Source organism: Passer domesticus, chromosome 2 (assembly GCF_036417665.1).
Source record: "Passer domesticus isolate bPasDom1 chromosome 2, bPasDom1.hap1, whole genome shotgun sequence".
NCBI lineage: Eukaryota > Metazoa > Chordata > Aves > Passeriformes > Passeridae > Passer > Passer domesticus.
Genome location: NC_087475.1, coordinates 10,963,351 through 10,984,949, shown reverse-complemented (window position 1 = coordinate 10,984,949; position 21,599 = coordinate 10,963,351). Strand labels below are relative to the sequence as shown.

Here is a 21,599-nt window from a genome sequence, read left to right as displayed (position 1 = left end):
AGTTTAACTATTGACCTAGCTCTGCCAAGTCCACCACTTAACCATGTAAAGTTAATTTTGAAGGCAATATCTAAGCTTGAAGAATAAAACATACATTTTCTGATAGTTTTTAGTGGAAAATATTCTATTTTTCACCCTCCTCCCCAGTTCATGACTAGAGAACGTAATAAGATCTTTCATTTTTTCCTCACAGTGTAAACACATAAATGAGCTCTGCAACGAATACATGTAAAAACCTCACTGAAATTATCTGCCCTGCCTAGACAGAAACCCGTGGTGACAAGTACACCATCAGTATTTCACAGAAAATAAGTCTGAACGGTGTAAGAGTGCCTTAGGAACAGGTCCTCCAGCCAGGTCTAACTGTGCAATGTTTCCAGAAGGTGAAGAAGTATTTCCATAGCAGCACACCACTTCTATCCCAAGCAGAGCAGCTTCCCCTTGGAGGAAGAGCTTATCCACTGAAACATTCTGCTGTGATAGCACAGCTAGACTGTTTTGGGAATCCAAAGCATCTCCCAGCTGTGCTGATCTATGTTTACAGTCTCAGGACTGATCACTTCATTTTCCGTAATCTAAGTTCCATTTTCTAAACTAGTAACTGCATTTAGGAGCCACCACCAATCTGAACAGGACTTGAACAATTTTGAGTGACTTACTAACTTCCTTAAATTGTGTGACCCTAGCCATCCCAAATTTAAAACTGAATCTCTGGAATTTTCCTCTACTTTGAAACAGGAGGTTTTCCACAGCAAATATACTGTGGAAATTATATCTTATATTCAACTCCTAAATGCTGTGCATGCAGTATGGTTTTGCTTTCTAACTGAAATTGTGCCCTTCCACCATTTTCTTCCCTTATATTCTCCCAAAATGATTTGTCCAACTTCACCTGCTTTTTCTAACTATCACAGAGCAAGCTAAAATATCAAGGTATGAGTTAAAAGTAAGGTTACTAAGAGGGATTCAGATTACTACATGAAGTATAGCATCTTTTCTTTAATTACCCAAACATAATTTGGTAGAAGTATTAGTAGTGAGCAACAAAAAAGGGCAGCATGCTCAAGGGAATTGAATCAAACTGACAAGAAGTGTGAGAGACCTGTATGGACAGGACAGAGGTACCTGCAGTAACATTCTGCTCAGTGCTGTTTCATTAAAAAGCCTTAATATCCATTTCCATTTTACCAGATGTACAGCAACAGCTCAAAAGTATCCCAGTATTAGTGAGATAATGGAATGGAAAGAAGGGAGCTGGTTTGGGTTTAAATCCAGTAAGGAAGAGATGCTAACAAGATGTCTAGGCAAAATGACTGGATATGGGTTTGGGTACTACACCAGAGCGCTGAATTCTGTTACCTGGTTTAAAAAATAAATTTATTTTTTAAAATACATTACAGTTAACACAAAGTGGTCAAAATAATAGCAGGTTATATTTTTTCATTGGCACTTTGGCTACAGGTATAGATTGATTTCTTTCTTTTTCTAAGAAATTTCTCTTTCTTGTAGCCTCTCTTTTTAATCTATAAATCAGCATGTTATATACAGAAGTAAAATAGCAATCAATTAGTAATTTTTCAAGTTGAAAAAGCCAATTTCACTTAAACTAGCAGACAGTTTTTACACTAATTTCAGACTACGTGCCATTTCAAAGAGACAGCTACAAAAAAAGTGTGCTATTATAGGTTAAAAATAAATTAACTGGAAAGGTATTTTCATTATGATTTGTATCATCCCTGAAAACATAGTTAACAACCCAAGAAAGTAATCAACACTATAACTAGAGATTAAAAACTAAAGAGATAATTAAAATTCTAGAAAATTATATTATCATTGTATTATGCTGTCCTAAAAATAAAATATGTCTTAAGCAATCATGCAGGGGAAATAATTAAAACAAGATGACAAACAGCACTAAAACTACTTTAAGCATTTGACTGTCAAAGGATCTGATTGTCATAAACTGATAAAACTGTTTTCTACAAACCTGTTTAGAGTTGCTCTCCACCTTCTGCACAAGGCTTTCCCAGCGCTGAGCAAAATTTTCAAGACGACTTTCCAGCTTTTGAGCCACTGCTTTATTTTTCACAGCTACAAGGAGATCTTGGCTGAGCAACTTCAGCTTACTCATCATTTGCCTTTTCATTTCTAGATCTCCTTTTAGGATCTGTTAAACAAAATAACAGAAGGAAGAACACACATTCATACCAAAAAAAAAAAAAAAACCCAAAAAAAACCCCCAAAAAACCAACAAAAAATCCCAACCCAAACCAAAACACTCAAAAAAAGGAAACCAAAAAACTTAGAAGAAAAATCACAAGGACAATATCAGAAAGAGCTGAAAATGGGTTAAGGCTCTTATAATTCCATAGTGTTTCTGTAAAAACTGCTGGCAGAGCTTACACAGCAACATAACATTGCAGGTGGAGGTGCAGGTGGAGCACCTCCAAACTTCCCAGCAGGCTTCAGGTGATGACATGAATCAAAAAACTAACAGTTGTGTTACAGGAATAACCTTAAAACTGCACTCATGCTAACAACTATCAACATGACAAACAATCTTTCTTTAAAGCGTTAATGTACTTTGTTATATATGGCATATTGAAATAAGGGTTTCCTAGAGAAGTAATATTTTATCCCAAATCAGAATTAAAACATGCAAACATAAAAACCCCAACAAAACAAAACAAAAAAAGGCAAAAAAAACCCAAAACAAAACAAAAAAAGAAGCAATAAAAACAACTCCCCCCAGCAACAAACCCCAAAATCCAAAACACACTGTGCCAAGGGACCTTAAAACTCCTGAGATCTATACATGCAAGTCTGCTTATGAAACAGGTTATTCATAGCTCCATGGTTCATCCACAGCTCCCGTTCTTACCTGGGTTTACTTTTTAAAGCTTTAACTGATTTACTCCACTGATTTGCATTCTTTAAACATTTATTGTCTACACCCTAATCTTGGTAACTACAGCCAAACTTTGAACTCTCTATGCAGTTGTGCATTGCAGTCTAATCCACAAGGCATGAAAAGGATAAACAAGCAAGTGGTTAGACAACAAAATTTAGTCTACATACACTTTCCTACAGCTATATAATCCAAAACTGTAATTACAAATGCAACTCAGCAAAGAAAGATTCATTGTCTTTGTAATCAGTACTCTTTCTAATCAGATTTGATTTGAAACATCATAATTATTAAGAGTAGGTACAGTTAATATCAAAATTTAAATTGATGTGTCCCTGAGAAGTAGAAGCTTACTTCATATTGAAGAATCTCTTTTCAGGGTAGTAGGAGACCTAACAGATGGAGGAAAGTAGATGCAAACCAGTTTAGCATGTAAAATTTCAAGCACTGCTATATTTGACCTTTTTTACGCCTACAGTGTCAGAAAAAAATCATGTGGAAGCCACCATACGGTGACTGGAATAATAAATTATATCCTCTGAAACACTGGTTAGTTCTGAAGAGCAGTGTTTGATTTCCAATCACCTCAGCCCCCAACAGCTGTATAACACTGCTGTGAGTTCAGCACCAATCCAAGATACCTGGAGCACAATCAGAAAGTGAAACAACACAAGAAGAAGGATGCTAAAAATTCCTTTTAAAGATACTTCTCACTGCAAATTAATATGCTTTTGTGAAAGCTACAGTCAATCTGGAAAACTATACTGGGAGATTCTGTTTTCACATTTTTTTCATTAAAAAACCTGTCAGTGTGCCACAATAACAAAAAATAGGCTCAGGGTACTTTTCCAGTGCAATAATAGATCTAAAATAATAATAGTAACTGCAAAATATGTAATTTTCCAATTTGGAAGACAAGACATGGTAGTTTTCTTTCTGAAATTAATTATCAAACATATCAGTCATAACTTCTGCCAAGTACATACTATGAATCCTGATATTGGAACATTATAAAGTGATTTCCTTATTTTTGTTAATGTGGTTCTATTTTTGGGGGTTTAAGTTTTTACTTCTTGCTTTTTTCTTTTCCTTAAAAATCAAAAACTTACTTTGCTTACTGTACTAGTCTAACCAGCAACACCCATTAAGTTAGTTTTCAGCTGCAAAGAAATTTATTCTAGTCAGGAATAGTGTAATATCTAACTTTTTTTCTATATGTAAAAAAACCAAAAACATTAGGTGAAGCAAGAAAATATTTAACTCTATATTAATGGAATATATACTATAAATATATAGAGGTAGATCTTGTATACTTATATACCTTTGTAATAGCTCTCAGTATTTGTTACAAAAAACAAAAATAAACAACTTCATTTTACAGATTACAAAATGTAGGCCTAGGACATGAAAAAGAATCCATCAAGCCTGTGCCATACATGGCACCAAAATATCACCTCAGTTGTACATTCTCAGTGCATCACATCTTCCAGCTATTCCATGTTCTGTTTCACCCTACACCTTCTGTAAGAATTAAAGAGTCAATTATAGAGTCAGTGAATAAATGGTAGGTGGAAAATTTAAAAACAAAACAAAACACAAAAAAGCCCAGTTGTCTTAAGGAATTATTTTAAGAACTGGAGCGACTACCTGCTCAACAGTTTTTCTGACCTTTAAACTTGGAAGAGCCCAGAAGAGAGCTGATGACAAAGACAAATTTTCACATACAATACGGAATGAATCCTTTGAAATAAACTGCAGTCTGTGGAGGACCCCACACCAGGATAGGCAGATGTGCTCTGAAGGAAATTGTGACCCTGTGGAGAGCCCACACTGGTGCAGGCTCCAGTCTGTGGACATTAATGTGAATTAAAAGCCAAGGGTTTTTTCCTACTGTGAACAGTATCTCAACAGACCTTTTTCAAATCAGTCACTTTAGAATGCTGAGGGCCTTGTAGGAGGGATTGTAGAATTTCAAATGAACAATCACAATGCTAAATGCTTTAATAAATTACCTTCAGAAATTTCCGTCCAGTTAAAGAGACTGGCTAAAGAACACAATCATAATCTGGAAAAGTTCTGCCCATGAGTGAGAAAGAAACATAGGCTGGAAGCTCCTGTTGGATATTACAATATCCAACCTATAATTCTTAAGGTCTAAAAGGAACAACAAATGCTGTAATTTCTTGCTGGAAATGACTGGACAACGGAGGGATCAATATATCATATCGCTAGGAATATAAACATTTTTATTCTAAGTGAAAATATACATTTTTATTCCCCCACAGACTTGCTTTTACAATTCAGACCTATTTATAAGAGTGATCCTTGGTGACAGTTTCTCCTCTACTACATTGAAACACATGTCAAAATAAAATATGCCAAAAGACAGGCACAACATGCACATCAGGGTCAGGACAGTATGATCCCATTTTTCCCTATTTCTGAAAACCAGTCTAAGAGGAGAATAATTCCCTTCAAAAAAACCATCATGTGGCTGATATATAAATATAAATTTCTGAAGGTCCAGACAAGATTAAAACAGTAAATTTTAACACACAAAACTTATAGCATTTTGGCATTGTGTGAGTGTAAAAACACATACCCACTGGAATTTGGAAATGACTGCTACTATGTCTGAAACCTGAGAGAGGGAATTCCAAAAGTTAAAGCTACTGTTCTGCTCCAAATCACTCAAGAGGCAGTTTTCTTCCAGCATACCACCAATATTTAAATATCTAAACTACTAAATTATGAATCGTGTTTCTAAAAAGATCAAAGTTATTAATGTGAAAAAAAGAGCAAAGTCAATTAATAAACTCCACCTGTTCTTTTAAGGATGACATGATTCTTGTTGAGGTTCAGGGTTATGGATAAATAATTTCATTTACTATTTTATGTTTTTCACTCAGTCTCCTGTAAGACCACAATTATTTCATGACAATAATGCTTAACCATTTAAACTGGCAGCATAATTTAAAAATAATTTTAACTTCATAAAAGTTCATTAGTGAAACTAATGAAAATACTACAAAACTGTTTCCTTTTTAACATCATATTTTCAAGCAATTCTGAAAGGTACCCAAAGTGGCCCTATCCTTAACTCTTGCAAACCCTTAATAGTCTACTACCTTACAATTTGTGACAAAAATTTCAACCCTCTGTGCCTATGTCCTCTAGCAACCTCCTGAAATCAAAAAGTATACTCTTTTGGAATAAATTTGAATTTCTTGTAATACATTTTGTTCCTGAAGGTACTCCAAAGCATCCTGAGTTTTCTCTAATCCATTATGTGTTAAAAGCCTGGCTTGAAGTCAGCTTCAAGATTGCTCACATCTTAGATTGCTAGAATTTCCAAGAAATATATACACTGAGGCCATCCATGTGGTCCTTAATTTATGAAGAAGTTTACTTAATCCTAAGAAATCTTGAATCAAAATCTAAGTCTGTACTTCTAAATGCATTTTTTATTAACCCCTAAAGAGTTGCAAAAAGAAAAGGGAGAGGAGAAAAAACCTATATGTAGCAGTGTAATAATTAATGTCTCAAGATTATGCTAAAAATCAATCTTTTTCTTCTTAAATTAACTACTGAGTCATTCTATGAATCAAAAGAACATCTAACAGTAATTCTGGACCAGCTACAATGTAATTAAACAATTATTCTGTGAGTTTATTTTTTTTAAGCTTTATACATTTGTATATGTGAGGTCAAAATGAAGTAAATTTTAGAAACATCACAGTCACTCAAACCTCATAAATATCATGGTATTTTTAGCAACCCAGAGTCTGAATGTTTCTACTTTTAACACAGAATGATTAGAAGGAAATAAATCCTAAATTAATTTTTAAAAATGTAAGGCTGAGCCTTAGATATATATAAACAAGATATGTAGATCTAGTAAAAAATATGTAACGAACAATATATAATTAATTGATATTTTATATTTATTACATAATAATAATAATATCTAATTAATAATAAAGAAAAATATGTATGAAAACATTACCAAGGGTTTTTTTTTCCTAATAATTCACCTATTTTAACCAAAGCATGGACATGAGTGTTTCCTTCCCCTAAATGCTAGTCAGTCATCATTACAGAAATAGCAGAGAGCATAACATTTTCTTTACAGAGGTTCTACTGCTGCAAAGCCATTGGCTGCCACAAGTTTTTCACAGCTACTGGCACAGCCAGACTTACATTCCCTCCATAAAGACCATGCATGGTGGAGGATTTGCTGAAGACTGAGGTGGAGGATATGGTGAAAAGGGTGCATTTTTTGCCTGTAACTCCATTTCTGATGCTGAGGTACAGTTGTAAAGTAACACTAATTTAAACTTTTCATACCGCTGAGCCTTCAGCTTTTTCAAGTTCAAGGAATGTATGACAGGGTTTGCTGAAGGACAAGCTAACTTATTCATATGCAAACTCCTTTGCACATATGTATATATAGTCTCACACACAATGCATACACCAACAGTACCAACAAAGAAACTTTCACTATTAAAGAATACATATTTTTAAGACACCAAAATGCTATTTTATTTCATGAACTTTTGACCAAAGAAACAACCAAGAAAATCATTTGTATCTATTGGTTCCTTTATCAGCAAGGCTATGGACCAATCTATTCCACCCACAGGAGGCAAAGCCCACTCCCAAAGCATGAAACAGATGTTCTGTTAAACCGTATGCTCTGAGAGTGGGTGCATGCAGACTCAGATTAAGGAAGCTGAACATAAAAATAGAAGAATTAAAAATACATACAGCCAATTTGCTTAGATTGGTCAGCATTTCATTCTGATCCCCAAAGCCAGTTGTATGAATTTTGCTCACAGCATCCTCTTTCTCAGTAAGCCATGCATCAAAAAGGCACTGAAATAAAATTGAAGAGAAAAAACTTCAGTCAGGCCTTTCCTGTATGTATAAATGTATATAAATGAAAGAAAATATATTATTATATTTAGTATAATGGTTTGAAGAACATTCCAATTTATAATTAAAAAAAAAAAAACAACAAAACTATTCACCTGCTCTTCTGCAAAATGCTGCCATTTACGAAGAATATCTTGCAGAAGGACCCATCGTTCTTCTGTCCATCTACAGATGGCTGCCCACCGTTTTCCAAAGTGCTGGAGAGAAAGAAACACAAAAGAGACCTTTGCATTTGTTTACTTTCTTCTTCCTAAACAAGGAAAGCTGGTTTTCCCTATGGCATTACAAAATTTTTACGGAAACATTTTCCTTATTCACTTTTTTTCTTAGGTATATGCCCTTAAAATATGTTACATATTACACTGAAATGGATTTCAGGCCTATTGAAATAAAATTAAAATGGAGAGAATAGGGAAAGCAATAGATCTAAACACTGAATATTTTAATACTAATCTACAAAGAGTTTTCTAGCAAGTCTCTAGTACTACACTTTGAAAAAAATCACTCTATTTAAAAATCTTTAATATGTCCGAAACAGAAGTACTTGAAACATAAACATGATGGCCAAAGATGTGGCCAAAGCAAAAAAAAAAAAAAAAAAAAAAAAAAAAAAAAAAAAATTATTTAAAAAAAAAATTGGCTTTTAAGTTGCATCATTAATACAGTTGATCAAAACTCTTAAAAACTCTTACCACTTTTAAAATCTTGCAGTGGGAAAAAACCCACACCTATAAACTTCAACACCAGCATAAATCCCACTGAGGTTTCCCAGGTATTTCTAGCATATGCTACCACGTATGTATTTAAATTACACAAAACACCATCTTGTTCTCCCTTATTTTAGCTGGTGATAGAAAACTTGTATTGCAATGATTTATAGTAACTTAATTACCACTGGACATCAAATGCAAATTATTCAGCTGATGCCCCCCCCCAAAAAAAAATCTCTTATAAACACCTGAAAGATAATTTATATTACTGCGTTCTTAATTTCTCATCCACTTAATAGCATATCCTGATAAAAAGATAATAGTTTGTTTCTTTTTTTCATACTTAGTTATTTACTTCATCACTCATATGGATCCCCAATAACTTGAGATATTATATAATGCTATATATTTTGTATTCACATATTCCTCACAGAGATCATAATTTAATCTTAACAAAAATGCAGCAACCTTTGTTTTTTTCTCAATAATTAGACAATATCTTTTATTTTAATAAAGTAACTAAAATGGCCAAGTAACTGCACTGATAAAAGTGCTGATTCTGTGACCAACCTTAAATCTAGTTATTTCTCATGAGAGGCCATAACAACCATACACTGTTTGGTTAAGACACAGAGTTTCAAGTTCAAAATATCATATCAGGACTGTTATTTATAAAGCAGTTATTATACTAAATCACATGGTGCTCAACTTTAACTGTCTCTTCACATCAAATAGTAGCCTGTGTGATGCCCACAAACTCAGACTGCTCCAAGTGATCCTAACATCTGGGAAAACAAATTTTCAGAGAAACTGATTGAATCCACATTAACAACTAAAATGCCCTCCTTAAAAAAACAAACAAACAAAACAAAACAAAAAAACCCACACACACCTTTTCTTACAGCCCTAACACAAATTTTTAGAGAATTCTGCATGCAGAAGAAGATTCTGGGTTTTTTCTTCTCAGAGGACACAGAAAGAATATTTTATATGACTATCAAAAGCAGAAGGTGAAATATTTTAGTCTGCTAAAAGGTCAAAGTAAGGAAGCACAAGAACAGAAGAAAATGAGTAAAACATAACTCTTGGGAACAGTGGATTAAAATCATGTACTGCAAGCCTGCAACTAACAGACCTTATTTGATAAATGCTTTTCTAATCAGGTATTACAGACCACTTTTTAAAATAATGAGAAAAAATGAAAAGATGTTTTTTGCCTACATCCAAAATTAATTCTTTACAACTGAATATTTAGCCCATTCATAGAATTTCTACCAAATAACATTAAGTTTTGTGTGCAGTTCTCAAGTGGTCAACAATTCATGTACCAATACACAGAGTGGAAGAAACAAACAGGAGGAACTGGCAGCACTGGTCAGGTCCCACAGCTGTGATGTCAATGAGACTTGGTGGAATGAGTCCCACGGTTGGAAATCGGTGATGGAGAACTCCAGGCTGCTCAGGATGTAAACTATTCTACAGATACTTAGGAGAACTTTCTAGATCAGTAACCCTTTTCCTTATGGGAGATTTCAACAACCCAGGAATACCATACTCTTGTGATGAGCAGGTCTTGGAAATCCCTGAAGTCTGTAACTTCCTGTCATAAGTGTTCTGTGGGTCAACAGGGATAATCTATTCACTCTTTAACATTCCTCACTTATTTTGATGTATTTTTGCAAGAACAGCCCATATTTCATCTTCAATCAATGGACAGTACCCTGAATAATATGAATATATAATCCTGAAAAATACACTCTCAGCTTCTTTCCCCCAGCAGGGGAATAAGCCATCAAGTAGTATTTGATACACTTTATACAGATTTCTTTCTAGTATAGATCCTGACCCTTGAAGCCTGGGGAAGCCTCTAATTTGAGCTAGATCACAAGAGTCCTTAAGAGACCTGTTATCTGCTGGGTATAATTATGGAAAAAAAAATCTCTGCATTCATGGCTTCTGTATGTTATCCAGCCATTTCTCTGAGCTGAAGATAATTTCCCCCATTTTTCCTGTAGAAACGAGTCAGAGTACAGAAACAGCTTTGCTACAAAAGTGGTTTGATTTTCCAGCACTAAATATAGATTTGAGCCTTATTCCACAGCTGCCTTGGTAAATCTGTGGATTGAGTTTAATTGGGGTCTTGGAGTTTTAAGTCTAAATAGTAGGTTCTTAGTAGCAGCATAAACAGAGCCTCTCAATATGTCACACATTACTATGTGAAGTAAGCAAAGTAATGTAAAAGTAGTTTTAATATTCACACTCACCTGGTCTAGCTGCAGCCTCTCAAAGTACCTTAGAGGGACAGCTGTTTCTAAGAAAAGCCCTGAAATTCTGTTTAGTTTTAGTTTTCCAAGCAAGGGTAAATTTTCAATTAAAAATTTGTTTCAGGGGACACTTTTGGCTTCTATGCCATTAATTGCCTCTTAAATAGATATGTTTTTGCATAGGCAATAAAACTTAAGAACTTTAGTGTTGAAAAGTAATTGTTGAAAGAAACGAACTTTGTTGTTCATTTAAAATCAGCATAGATTCTTGTCAGCCTTCCTGAGACCTCTCAAAAAGTTCATTTTAGGCTTTAAAAATTCTCTTATACAAACATTTGAAAAAAAAAAAAAATTACACACTATATACATAGATATTTATATGTGTGAAAATATTTCAGGAATCACCTCCTCAAAAAGAAATGCAAAACTTAATTGCACCTGCTTGGAAAATGCATCTTCGACAATTACATGGAAATAAATGCTCATTTTCTTCCAAATCTGATTCTGACCAGCACCTCAGTGAGCCAGTCTTATTAAGCTCTTTTGTCTGACAGTTCATGTTCTTGTTTTGTTCTACTTTTAGAAGTCAGACTGACAGATACATAATCAAGCTTGGAACTTTTCTCCATTGTGCTCTTTGTGAAATGCTCTAATGGCTGTGCCTGTCAACACATTTTATCTCCTGTGCTTATATTCAGACTGCAAGTGATATGGAAAAAAAAAATTCCAAACAGTTCCTGTACACAAAAAAAGAGGTGCAACATTTCACTAGGAGAGCAGGTGGATGGTGGTAACTCTGCTCTCCTGGGCATTCAAGTATAGAAGTTTCCACACTTCCCTAACACTCTAAACCCTATACCTTTATAGCTGTACTTGGATTTTATTAACATCTGTAATATTGCTACATATTCTTTGACTTCCAGAGCAATGGAATTATGTTTTCTCTCAGATTCTTCTGTAAGAAATTGTGGATGAAGGACATAACAGAAGAGCAAATGTTCTGTTCCGCAGCATCCTCTGCTCAGAGAGCCTGTGCTGCAGGGTGAGGGGACTCAGGAACTGTCTTTCTAGCAACTTTCAAGGAATGTACTTTTTCCAAGACAGTAATAATTGGTGTTTTCTGCACTAGTACAGTTACAACTTGTGTATTTCCACTGTGTTTAATTTTCATTAATTATTAATGATGTTTCTTTAATGTATTGTAGTTTTGTCTCAGTTCTATTTCATATTTTATTCCAATATGGATCAGTCACAGATGCTGCACAGGATAATAATGGTACCTTTCCAATTATTGTAATAATATGGGATGAAGCTGTGTCACCTGATGTTCCCTTATTTTTCTTTCTTCATTCTGAAGATGTGAAATTAGATTGCCTAACAATCCACCAACCTTTCATTTGTTTTTCACACTATTAAAATCCCTTATTTCTACATCTTATACATCAAGTTCCATAAATATCAAATAATGTTCATTATTTTCTCTCTTCTCTCATTCAAGGTATTTTAAAAGTTTAGTTTTGTTTCTGGAGGCATGTTCTTGCTAGGGATCTGCTTTGCTTCACTGAACAGTTCCAAGGAGTTGTCTGGCAAGATACTCTGGAAGGTTAAGATTATTTTGGGCAAGTGCACCACAGTTCTGACACTTAACATGAAGTCAAGAGGAATTAATAGTTATGGATCAGTAGAGGCTGTATTGCTATCTTGGTTAGGTTGTGCTACTTGAGTGACTAAGTAGTGGCAGTAGAGAAAACTCAGAATTACATTTGAAGTGGCAGGCACATCATCTTAGTCAAACCTACTCTAAATTCCAAACCAATTAGTGGTTTACTGGTATTGGCATCCAAATTAGCTACATTAAAAACAGAACATGGGTATCTGTCTGTGTACAGCTATACCTGCTAGTTACCTTCTCTAGAGAAACCTTGGGTGTTAATGATATAGAACCCACAAACTCTTATTTTCTTAGGTAATAAAGCAAAATTAAAGAAAAACAGTTTCTCCCTTCTGAAAGAGAAAAATAGAAAGAATCTTGATTGTAATATTACAATTCCTCTCCTCCCTGGAGAGCCAACCACCAACACAAGAGAATCCTCCTTCAATGTATCTCAATATTAATTATCAAGTTTCATTTATCCAATTTTGTTCAGAGGTTACAATAAGAGCACTGGAATACAAATAATACAGCAATAGTAACTTTTTAAAGACACATGTGAAAGAAAAAGAAACTTTTAAAGAACATGTGAACTTTTGCTATGAGCAAGTTAATATTTGAAAAAAACTTTTAGAATATCTTGGCTGCTAGCTCTATCACAAATGTATCTCCAATGTGTCATTCTTTTAAAGACACTCAAGTGATTGTAGTTAGAAAACACAATTAAGTGATAGTTCCCTTCATTTCCTAAGAAACATGGTCATGAGAAAATAATAGAAAATAAATTATTACTTCCCCTCAAAAGTACTTCAGAAAAATGCAGAAAAATCGTAGTTACTTCTTGATAATCATTATTTGTCTACAAATTATGATCCTGTAGATCATGAGGACATTCACTATCTGGTTTTGCTTATTAAAACTTTCTACTTCAATTTTTTGGGACCAGCATTGTCATATAGTCATTACCTGAAGCTGCTCTTCCAGTGCAGCAGTAGCTCTGTCACCACTGTTTTCATCTACCACCACTACCATATGAGTTAGGGAATTCACCTTGACTTGTTCCTGCTCCAGATCTTCTTGAAATGCCTATAATGAAAGGATATATGTTAGAAAATGTGTTCCAAAGTAAAAAAACAAACAAACAAACAAAAAAAAAAAACACCAAAAAAAAAAGTACTACTGACTGATTAACTTGCATAAATGACTATGAGAACTCCAGAGCTTAAAGTTACTCACAAGTCCTAAGTCTTATACAATATTCCAGACTGAAAATTTTGCTTGAGAAACAATTTGTTGAGTTTATGTAGCTGATTTACAGATAGTCACATGCTATGTATACATAATATGTATACATACCTTAACCTGCAGATTTTAAATAGCCACTGAATTAAATTTTGTATTTCATATTAATGTATGAAAATATTATTTTTTTCAATATTGTAAAAATATTTTTAAAAATCACATAGATTTCATTAAACAAGCACATACAAACTTCAGTTTGGCACCCTACAACATTACTCACATAGGAGAAAACTGCTCAGGAGGTGACCCACCATTAGGAAACTCATGCAGTACCCTACTTACTGCAGAAACCAGGAAACCAAACAAGAAACAAAAGCATTTCATGATTTCTGCATGTCTGATGAAAAAAAATTGCTTGCCTTCACTTGCCATGAAAGATAGAATTATTTGCTATAGTTAACAAAGCCAAAACCAGCCCAGCTCTGTCATCAGAGACCTGAGCAGCCAGACCTATTTTCTCCTTCCTTTGCTCTGGTGCAGCAAGAGGACTCACAACAAAAATGGAATGAGCTAAAGTGGTGTCGGTAATGCAAATTAAAACCACAAAGACTTCATACCACTACCCTGAAAAAAAAACCAAAAAAACCCAACAAGATATCCAGGACTCCATCTTGCCTGATACACTTTTTAGGTATCTCTAACTTGCTTTAAACCAATAAAATAATTGGGGAAACCAAAGTCCTGGATTATGTTCTCAATACTTCAGCTGAGCGTATTCTAGGGATTAATGCATTTATAGTGAGATAGTTACAGTCTGAAAAATAACATGGCCCTGTCACAAGAGAAACCTTGACTGTGTTACCTACTATGTTGAATTTCATAGTATGGTGGTTCTCTGATGCTTTTTCAAGTGGACTAATTCACTCATATATTAAGTCCTCGCAGAACATAAGTTCATGCACTTTTTCATAAGACATTTTACTTTTATTTAAATAATGAAAAACATTAAAAACCAAAACATAATATGGCTATAAGCAATAGGAAAGGGATTCACAGACTATTGTATTTTTTAGGGCATAAATATCTTACCATCCATTTTAGAGTTAATTTCTTTCATGGGCATATTGAGACAATATAAGAATCCTCCTTTTTCTGACTTTCATGCCTGTGAGTACCATTTGCTTCAGAGAGCTAGACTATAAAACAATTCTCAAGGACTGTGAAGTACACTAAATTGTTAGAGGAATCCCTGGAATTTAGACTTCTCAACATTTTATGATCCAGCACTTGAGAGGGAAGAGGAGGCAGAGTGGTCATGGATTAATGTGTATAATACATCTCACTTCCCCCACATTTAACCCTCTCTTTAAGGCATACAAAACAAATTCATTGCTCCCTAAGTCTATAGCCATGGACAAGGTGACTTTAATTTCCTTATTAGCTGGAATCTGACAGATGACATCCCAGAACAAAACCAGAGTTAGCAGGAGTGCATGGCACTTTGGAGGTGGGAGTCACCCACATTGTGAAAGACTTGAGGAGTCATGGAACAGATGAACCAAAATGTTGAATCATTATCTAATCCTCAGGCAGATTCAATTTACTCTGAAATAAAAGACTGTTCTTTATAACTCAAGTGTCTATTTTTACCATGAAATTCATTGGTGAGAATTGCTTGTTTACAGGATCTTGTTGGAACAGGAATTTATGATGGACAGTTTCAAGGCAAGAGCACACTGTTCAAATAATTTAAATGGTAATTTTTAACAAGTTGCCCTGAGTTTATTAAAGAAATACCAAATTTTCAGGGACTTAAAAAGTAAGATGGATGTAGATGTTGATGAATAAAGATAGCAACAAGAGAAACTCATAAAACCCTACAATTCCTTTAAGTCCTATCTATCAGATAACAATTTACACAACTCCAACATAATCTAGTTCAAAAAGAGTAAAAATGCCTACCAAAGTCGTCCAAGTACCCAAAGACAAATCCATCTTGATATTTGGACACTGAAGTGTCTCCTTTTACCTTTGAAATTAATTTGAAGTACTAAAAATCCTGGCACCAAAAAAGGCTCAGATGTTTTTAGAAACTCAATGAAACTATAAAAATCTACCAACTATATATGGTACAATAATAATAAATAGTAGCACATATATTGTAATAATAATAAATAATAACTGGAATAATTAAACCAGTGAAATTAAAAGCACAATTTTTAAATGTATTATAACATTTCCAATACCATATTCTGCTTAGACAGCTCAACAGTCCTTAGATATTTACTGAAAAGTAGCTTGCTTCCTTTACAAAATTATAAGGAAGGGATAATTGTAACAGGAGAAAAAATACTTAAAAGGCTACTAAAACAAAAAAAAAATTACTGAAATGTTTAACTAATCTTCCAAAATATATTGATTATGCCAGATTTCTTACCAGAATTCTGTAACTTCCTAATGACACAAAATTTTCTTCTTCACCACTGCAGTCCGCTCATAAAATTTTCAGTACTATCAAGATAACAACCTCATATATTTTGGACCTAAGCAGCATGATGGGAAGAATGTTATGTTCTTTCTCTGGTCTGATTGTTGGCTGCCATCCCCAATACACATTAGTGTTTTGTTTTGTTTTTTGGGGGGGGGGTTTTGTTTTTTTTTTTTTTTTTAAATATGTCCCAGCAGAGAAACTGAAGCATCAGTCACAAGAACTCAAGACCAATATTTTGCAACATCATCTTAAAATACATAGAATAAAGAAATGTATGGAAATCATAAGTCAAAGGGGGATACATAACATTAAATAAATGAGTGAAAAGTACCTACTAATGAACAGGTAAAGAGAGGAAGGCAAAATTATAAGGGTAAAAAGGAGACAGAGGCAAGATGACAACAAGCCAAACCTAACATGTTTGCTGGTCTGTTTAATTTGAAATGATGATTGCATTTTCTATCTTCAAACTTTTGGTTCCTCTTAGGAATTTACAAAATATTGTTTTCTGATGCAACCAGACTCATTTGAGACTAAGAGAAAATATGAAGAGTGTTGGGTTTTGCTTTTTTATTTGCTTGTTTAATAATGAAGCAATAAATGTCCTATTAAAAGTCCACTGTTTTAACCCTTGCTATAGGAGGTAGCTTTGTTGTATGTAAAATACAAGAAAATTATATGACACTTTCTCTCAGTAACTGAAAGAATGGAAAACCCTGTTCTTTGACTCCTGAATAACACAAGGGATAGATGAATACTAATGTAATTAAAATTAAATCCAAACCATTTTATTTCCAGCATTTCTAGCAAAATTCCCTTTTGCACGTGAAACAGATTCCAAAAGTAATACACATAAATAATAACGTTAACTAACTTCAGACACCACAGTGAAGAACAAGCATGTGGAAAAGAGATTTCTGCATATCTTCACTCAGAATCTCCAAATACAAACTAAATACATATTTTTTTCAGTATTAGAAAAAAGCAACTTAAAGAGATTGCATAAATAAAGGTACTACATTTTATGTTAGTATTCAAGCATAAAATGCATAGAAATAGGAGTAAAGTTATTCAAGTCTTAGTACTGATGTATTCAAAATCTTTCATGTTTCTTTCTCTGATTACCATTTCATAATTACCTTCTGTCTTTTTTGAAAACAAAATGTAATGTCAGAAAATGTCCTTAGCTAGCAAACTCACATACTGAAATGCATTGTCTCCTCACAGGGCAAGCACAGACAATACCAACAGCAGCAGGAGCTGCAGAATTTGTATTCTTCTTCAGTAGCACTCCTTAATCAGAATGCAAAGAAATCATCTTTAACACACAAGTGCATCATGAAGTCTTTTGCAGCTTTTGACCTCTTTTTAAAATAACTGTAAAAGCTGATTTCAGTTTGAATTATTTTTCAGGACAATCTTCCCTCTAAAACCTGGATTAACACTGACACAGGCCAAGAAGCATCAAGTTTTAAAATCTCTCAAGATACCATGGCAAGGAACTGCTTTGAGCCATTGATGCAGAGACATTGACAGGTCGTCATATTAAATCTCCACCATCTCACAAACAACCTCTGTTTTCTATATATTTCTATGCTTCCTTATCATCATCATGTGCTATAGACACATATACCAAGTTATTATAAAATCTAAATTAATATGAAACAAGGCAATCTAATCCAGTAAATTTAATCAATCTATTACACCAACTATCCTCTCTCTCTTTTTAGTTCTTAATTCTTCCAATTAAAATTACCCATATGTAATGTGGAAAAAAATGGCAAAATTCCATCTTATATTCTAGTCCTGGGTTTGGTTGGTTGTTTTTCTTGTTGTTGTTGTTTCATTATATTACCAAAAAGTATTTTCCACTGCTAGACAGTAGTGCATTTTACAGGCATAATATATGTTCAGTGCAAATTTATATTCAGGATCTCTGGAGTCCTAACAATATTATGTGGTCCGACAACTGCATCATTGCTGCTACAACATGTAAGTGAAAAAAGCAAGATGCAAAAAGAAGAATACACAAGTGTTAAAAAACCTGATACATTTTCATTGTAACATAATGAAAAGATGTTATAGTTGCCATGCGTATTCCAGTATATTGCCTATATATAAAAAGAAAGCAATTTTTTTTTTTAATATCAGAATAAAACTCACATATGTGATAAAGTAAGTCTACAAAAGCTTGTTAACTGTATAGAACAATAAATATTAAACCAAGATTTCATATTTGCTATGCTCTAATGGCAAGAGTAGAGATTTTAAAATGTCAAACACCCAATTTGGTTTTTATGCCTTTGGAAGCACATCACAGCATACCTTATGCTCTTCTATTTGGCGCTTTAGGTCCTCTAGATCTGGACCTAAGGGCTCCAAATCAGTTTTCTTTGTCCTTTCCTCTGTTTTTGTCAGCCAATCAGCTAGCTGGGCTAGCTGCTGATTCTGCAGATCCATTAGGATTTTATGTAAACTGTAAAACAAAGAAAAAATAATTAAAATTTAAAGTGAAGAAAACAACATGCAGAAACGTCTGCCTCATACACTAACAGATTTTCACAAGGTTACATTTGAAGGCAGAATAGAAATATATGCTTTGGAAGGGGAACAGGCTCCCCAGGGCAGTGGTTAGAGCACCAGGCTGACAGAGCTCAAGTGTTTGGGGAATTCTCTCAGGCACATGGGGTGACTGTTGGGGTGTCTGTGCAGGGCCAGGAGTTGAACTCTATGACCCCTATGGATCCCTTCCAACCCAGCACATTCTATGGTTCTATGGAGAAGGTAACTGATTTTTTTTAAATAGTTTTGATTTAGACAAATTGTTTTGAAGCTTTTTCTTTAGGAACTGACTACATCATATAATATTTCATCTGTTAAAGGTTTGTATTCCAGTTGCATTTCTATTAGACTTGGAATTCAAAATTTCTACAGTCTGTTTTTTTAAATCTTGTTTTATCCACTACAAGTACTTTGAAGACTGCTCCAACATCTGACCTTACCAGGCTTCCTCTAATTTAGGATATTAAATAGAAAAAAAAAAATCTATATTTTCAGTTATTCAATGGAAAATACTCCAAAATTAACCAGAAAATACTTCAGTTTTGCCAAATCAAATTGTATAGATAGATCCAAAACGACCTGCCCAAAACCCATTACAGATTTCTACTTACACTTGCCTCTTTAGAAACTCTCTAAACTTTCCTAAACAAAATCTTCATCAACAGCAGTCTAGGATTTCAGATTTTTTTCTCTTTTTATTTCTTTTAAACTAGAAATCATATTTTAAAGATTGAAACCACCAGTGGACTCATATAATACTGTTTCCATCCTAATCTCTCTATTAATTACAGATAAAGTACAAAAAGATGATACCCTGTTTCAATAAAGCCCATGTTTTACAAGGGATTAGGGATCTCAGATCTGAGTCCTTCACTTTCAACTGTGTATTTTATTGTCTTGATATTCTAAACTAAGCTATTATAAAGTACAATGCTTCTTCCTGGATATATTCCTCTTAGCATTAAATTGAATAAACTGTACAGAAAACCTGTTGCAGTAAACTAAATTTAAGAAAATAATAAAACACTTATTATACATAATATTGACATTATTCTGTAGTAATATGGATAAACTTAAAAATTAAATAATCACAAAACATAATCACAGTTTAGTCCTAAGCAAAAGAATGTTTCTTCTTTCTTACCATTCACCAGCTACTTCCTTGTTTTCAAAATACTTTTATAAACATCGGATATGAGAGTTTAGTATCTATTTATATACTTCAGGAGATAGTCAAAACCTTTGTTTATAGTATGGCTTTTATAAGTTTCAAATTAAAAAAACCCCACAACTTTTAATTGAATTGAATGTGTTTTAAAAGTCGTTGAACTCTATATAAAGTGATAAATTGCATTGTTTTTCTCTACAGTGGCATATTTATCACTGAGATGTTTTACTATAGAGAATTCTGTTTAGGAAAGACCAGGAGGAAGAAATTTAAAAAAAAAAGAAAAGAAAAAAAAAAAGAAGAAAAAAAGACAGTTTTACTTCAGCATGTTAGTACACTGCCTATTAGAAGAGTCAAATCATTCCAATACATACTGAATATATGAGAAATCCAATCTGTGCTGCTTTTACACAAAGGTATTGTTGTGTTCCAAACTTCCTCTGACATTCTGACCTCCTAAATCACTTTTTCTAAGACCCTTTCATTTTTATAGCATCTTTATCAGTATATCTTCCTCCTGGCCTTGTTTATTGCTTGCTTTTGTTTTCCCTGTGCTGTAAAGTGTGGTACCTTTTTTCACACTTCCTATTACCATTACAGAGGTCAGACAGCCTTGCTGTTCTCATCTTCACAAAAATCATCCCTGTTTGGCTAAATGTGTCACTGTTGCCTTAAGGATAAGATTATAGCAATGTGCTCAGAAAATTGTGCTTTAAGCTGAAGTAGAAAATGGATCCTGAGAGTTTAAATTATGTATAAAAACCCAGAAATATATTATATTGTGATATGAAAGCTTTTTATAATCATCCAGCCAGTTTCTTGAAACACAGTGGTTTGACCAAAAGGCCAGAATTAACTATATCTAGGTATATCACTACTGAGAAATTTTCTCTTGGCCTATCCCAAATCTCATTGAGTTTATCACAGATTTTTTTTTTTTTTAATAGAAAATCAAATAGTAGCACAACACTCTCTGTGAAGCCCTTATTATTTTATGCCTTCTACTGAACTCATATTACCCAAATATGACCTACATTTAGAAGACACTAGGCCATTCAATTCTCCAAGGAATGACCTACAGCTGCAGCTGAGAGATGGGTTTAACTGGTGTTAGAGGACATTTTAAGCAGACAAAGTACCACTCAGAGACATAGCTACTTGCATGTGTTGATTTAAATGAAAATAAGTATGGCCAATAAAAGCATAATAGATTTTTCTATCAAAAAAATACTAGGACCGGAATAAGTTAGGTTGAAATATCTGAAACCCAGAAACAATTTTATAGTTAAAGGAAGACAGAATAAAAGAAACATTCTCAGTACTCAGTAGCACAAATGTTTGGAATTGCTAAGAAGATACTGGAAGAAAGAGAGCAATTGCTGAAAATCACAGTTCGCTTTTTAATGTAATGGGCAAACCCCTCAACTCCAATAGGTAAGGTAAAACTGGAAAAAGCTTAAAGAGGAGCAAGATGAATAACTGAATATGTTCAATATATATTTATGAAGAAAGTAAGAAAATATATACTTTATCTCTGTATCCCGTAAACCAAATTACTCCCCTTGTGGCACAATCACAAGCTCTTACATTTATGGAATTTCTTATCCCAGATGGCACTATGTAAATCAAAATTTCAACATCAGATATATTAATAATAATAATCTCCAA

At 33.7% G+C, this 21,599-nt stretch overlaps 1 protein-coding gene across 14 annotated transcripts in view; it reads right to left on the bottom strand.

Moving 5' to 3' along the window:
* DMD (dystrophin) overlaps positions 1 to 21,599 on the bottom strand; it is a 1,145,450-nt gene that overhangs the window by 679,580 nt on the left and 444,271 nt on the right. For all 14 annotated transcript variants that reach the window (XM_064407380.1, XM_064407383.1, XM_064407377.1 and 11 more), the window contains 5 exons: positions 18,527 to 18,677; positions 13,435 to 13,554; positions 7,939 to 8,040; positions 7,676 to 7,783; positions 1,988 to 2,167 (listed from right to left, as the gene is read on the bottom strand). In XM_064407380.1, coding sequence (XP_064263450.1) covers positions 1,988 to 2,167; positions 7,676 to 7,783; positions 7,939 to 8,040; positions 13,435 to 13,554; positions 18,527 to 18,677 — 661 coding nt within the window. The remainder of the gene's footprint in view (positions 1 to 1,987; positions 2,168 to 7,675; positions 7,784 to 7,938; positions 8,041 to 13,434; positions 13,555 to 18,526; positions 18,678 to 21,599) is intronic.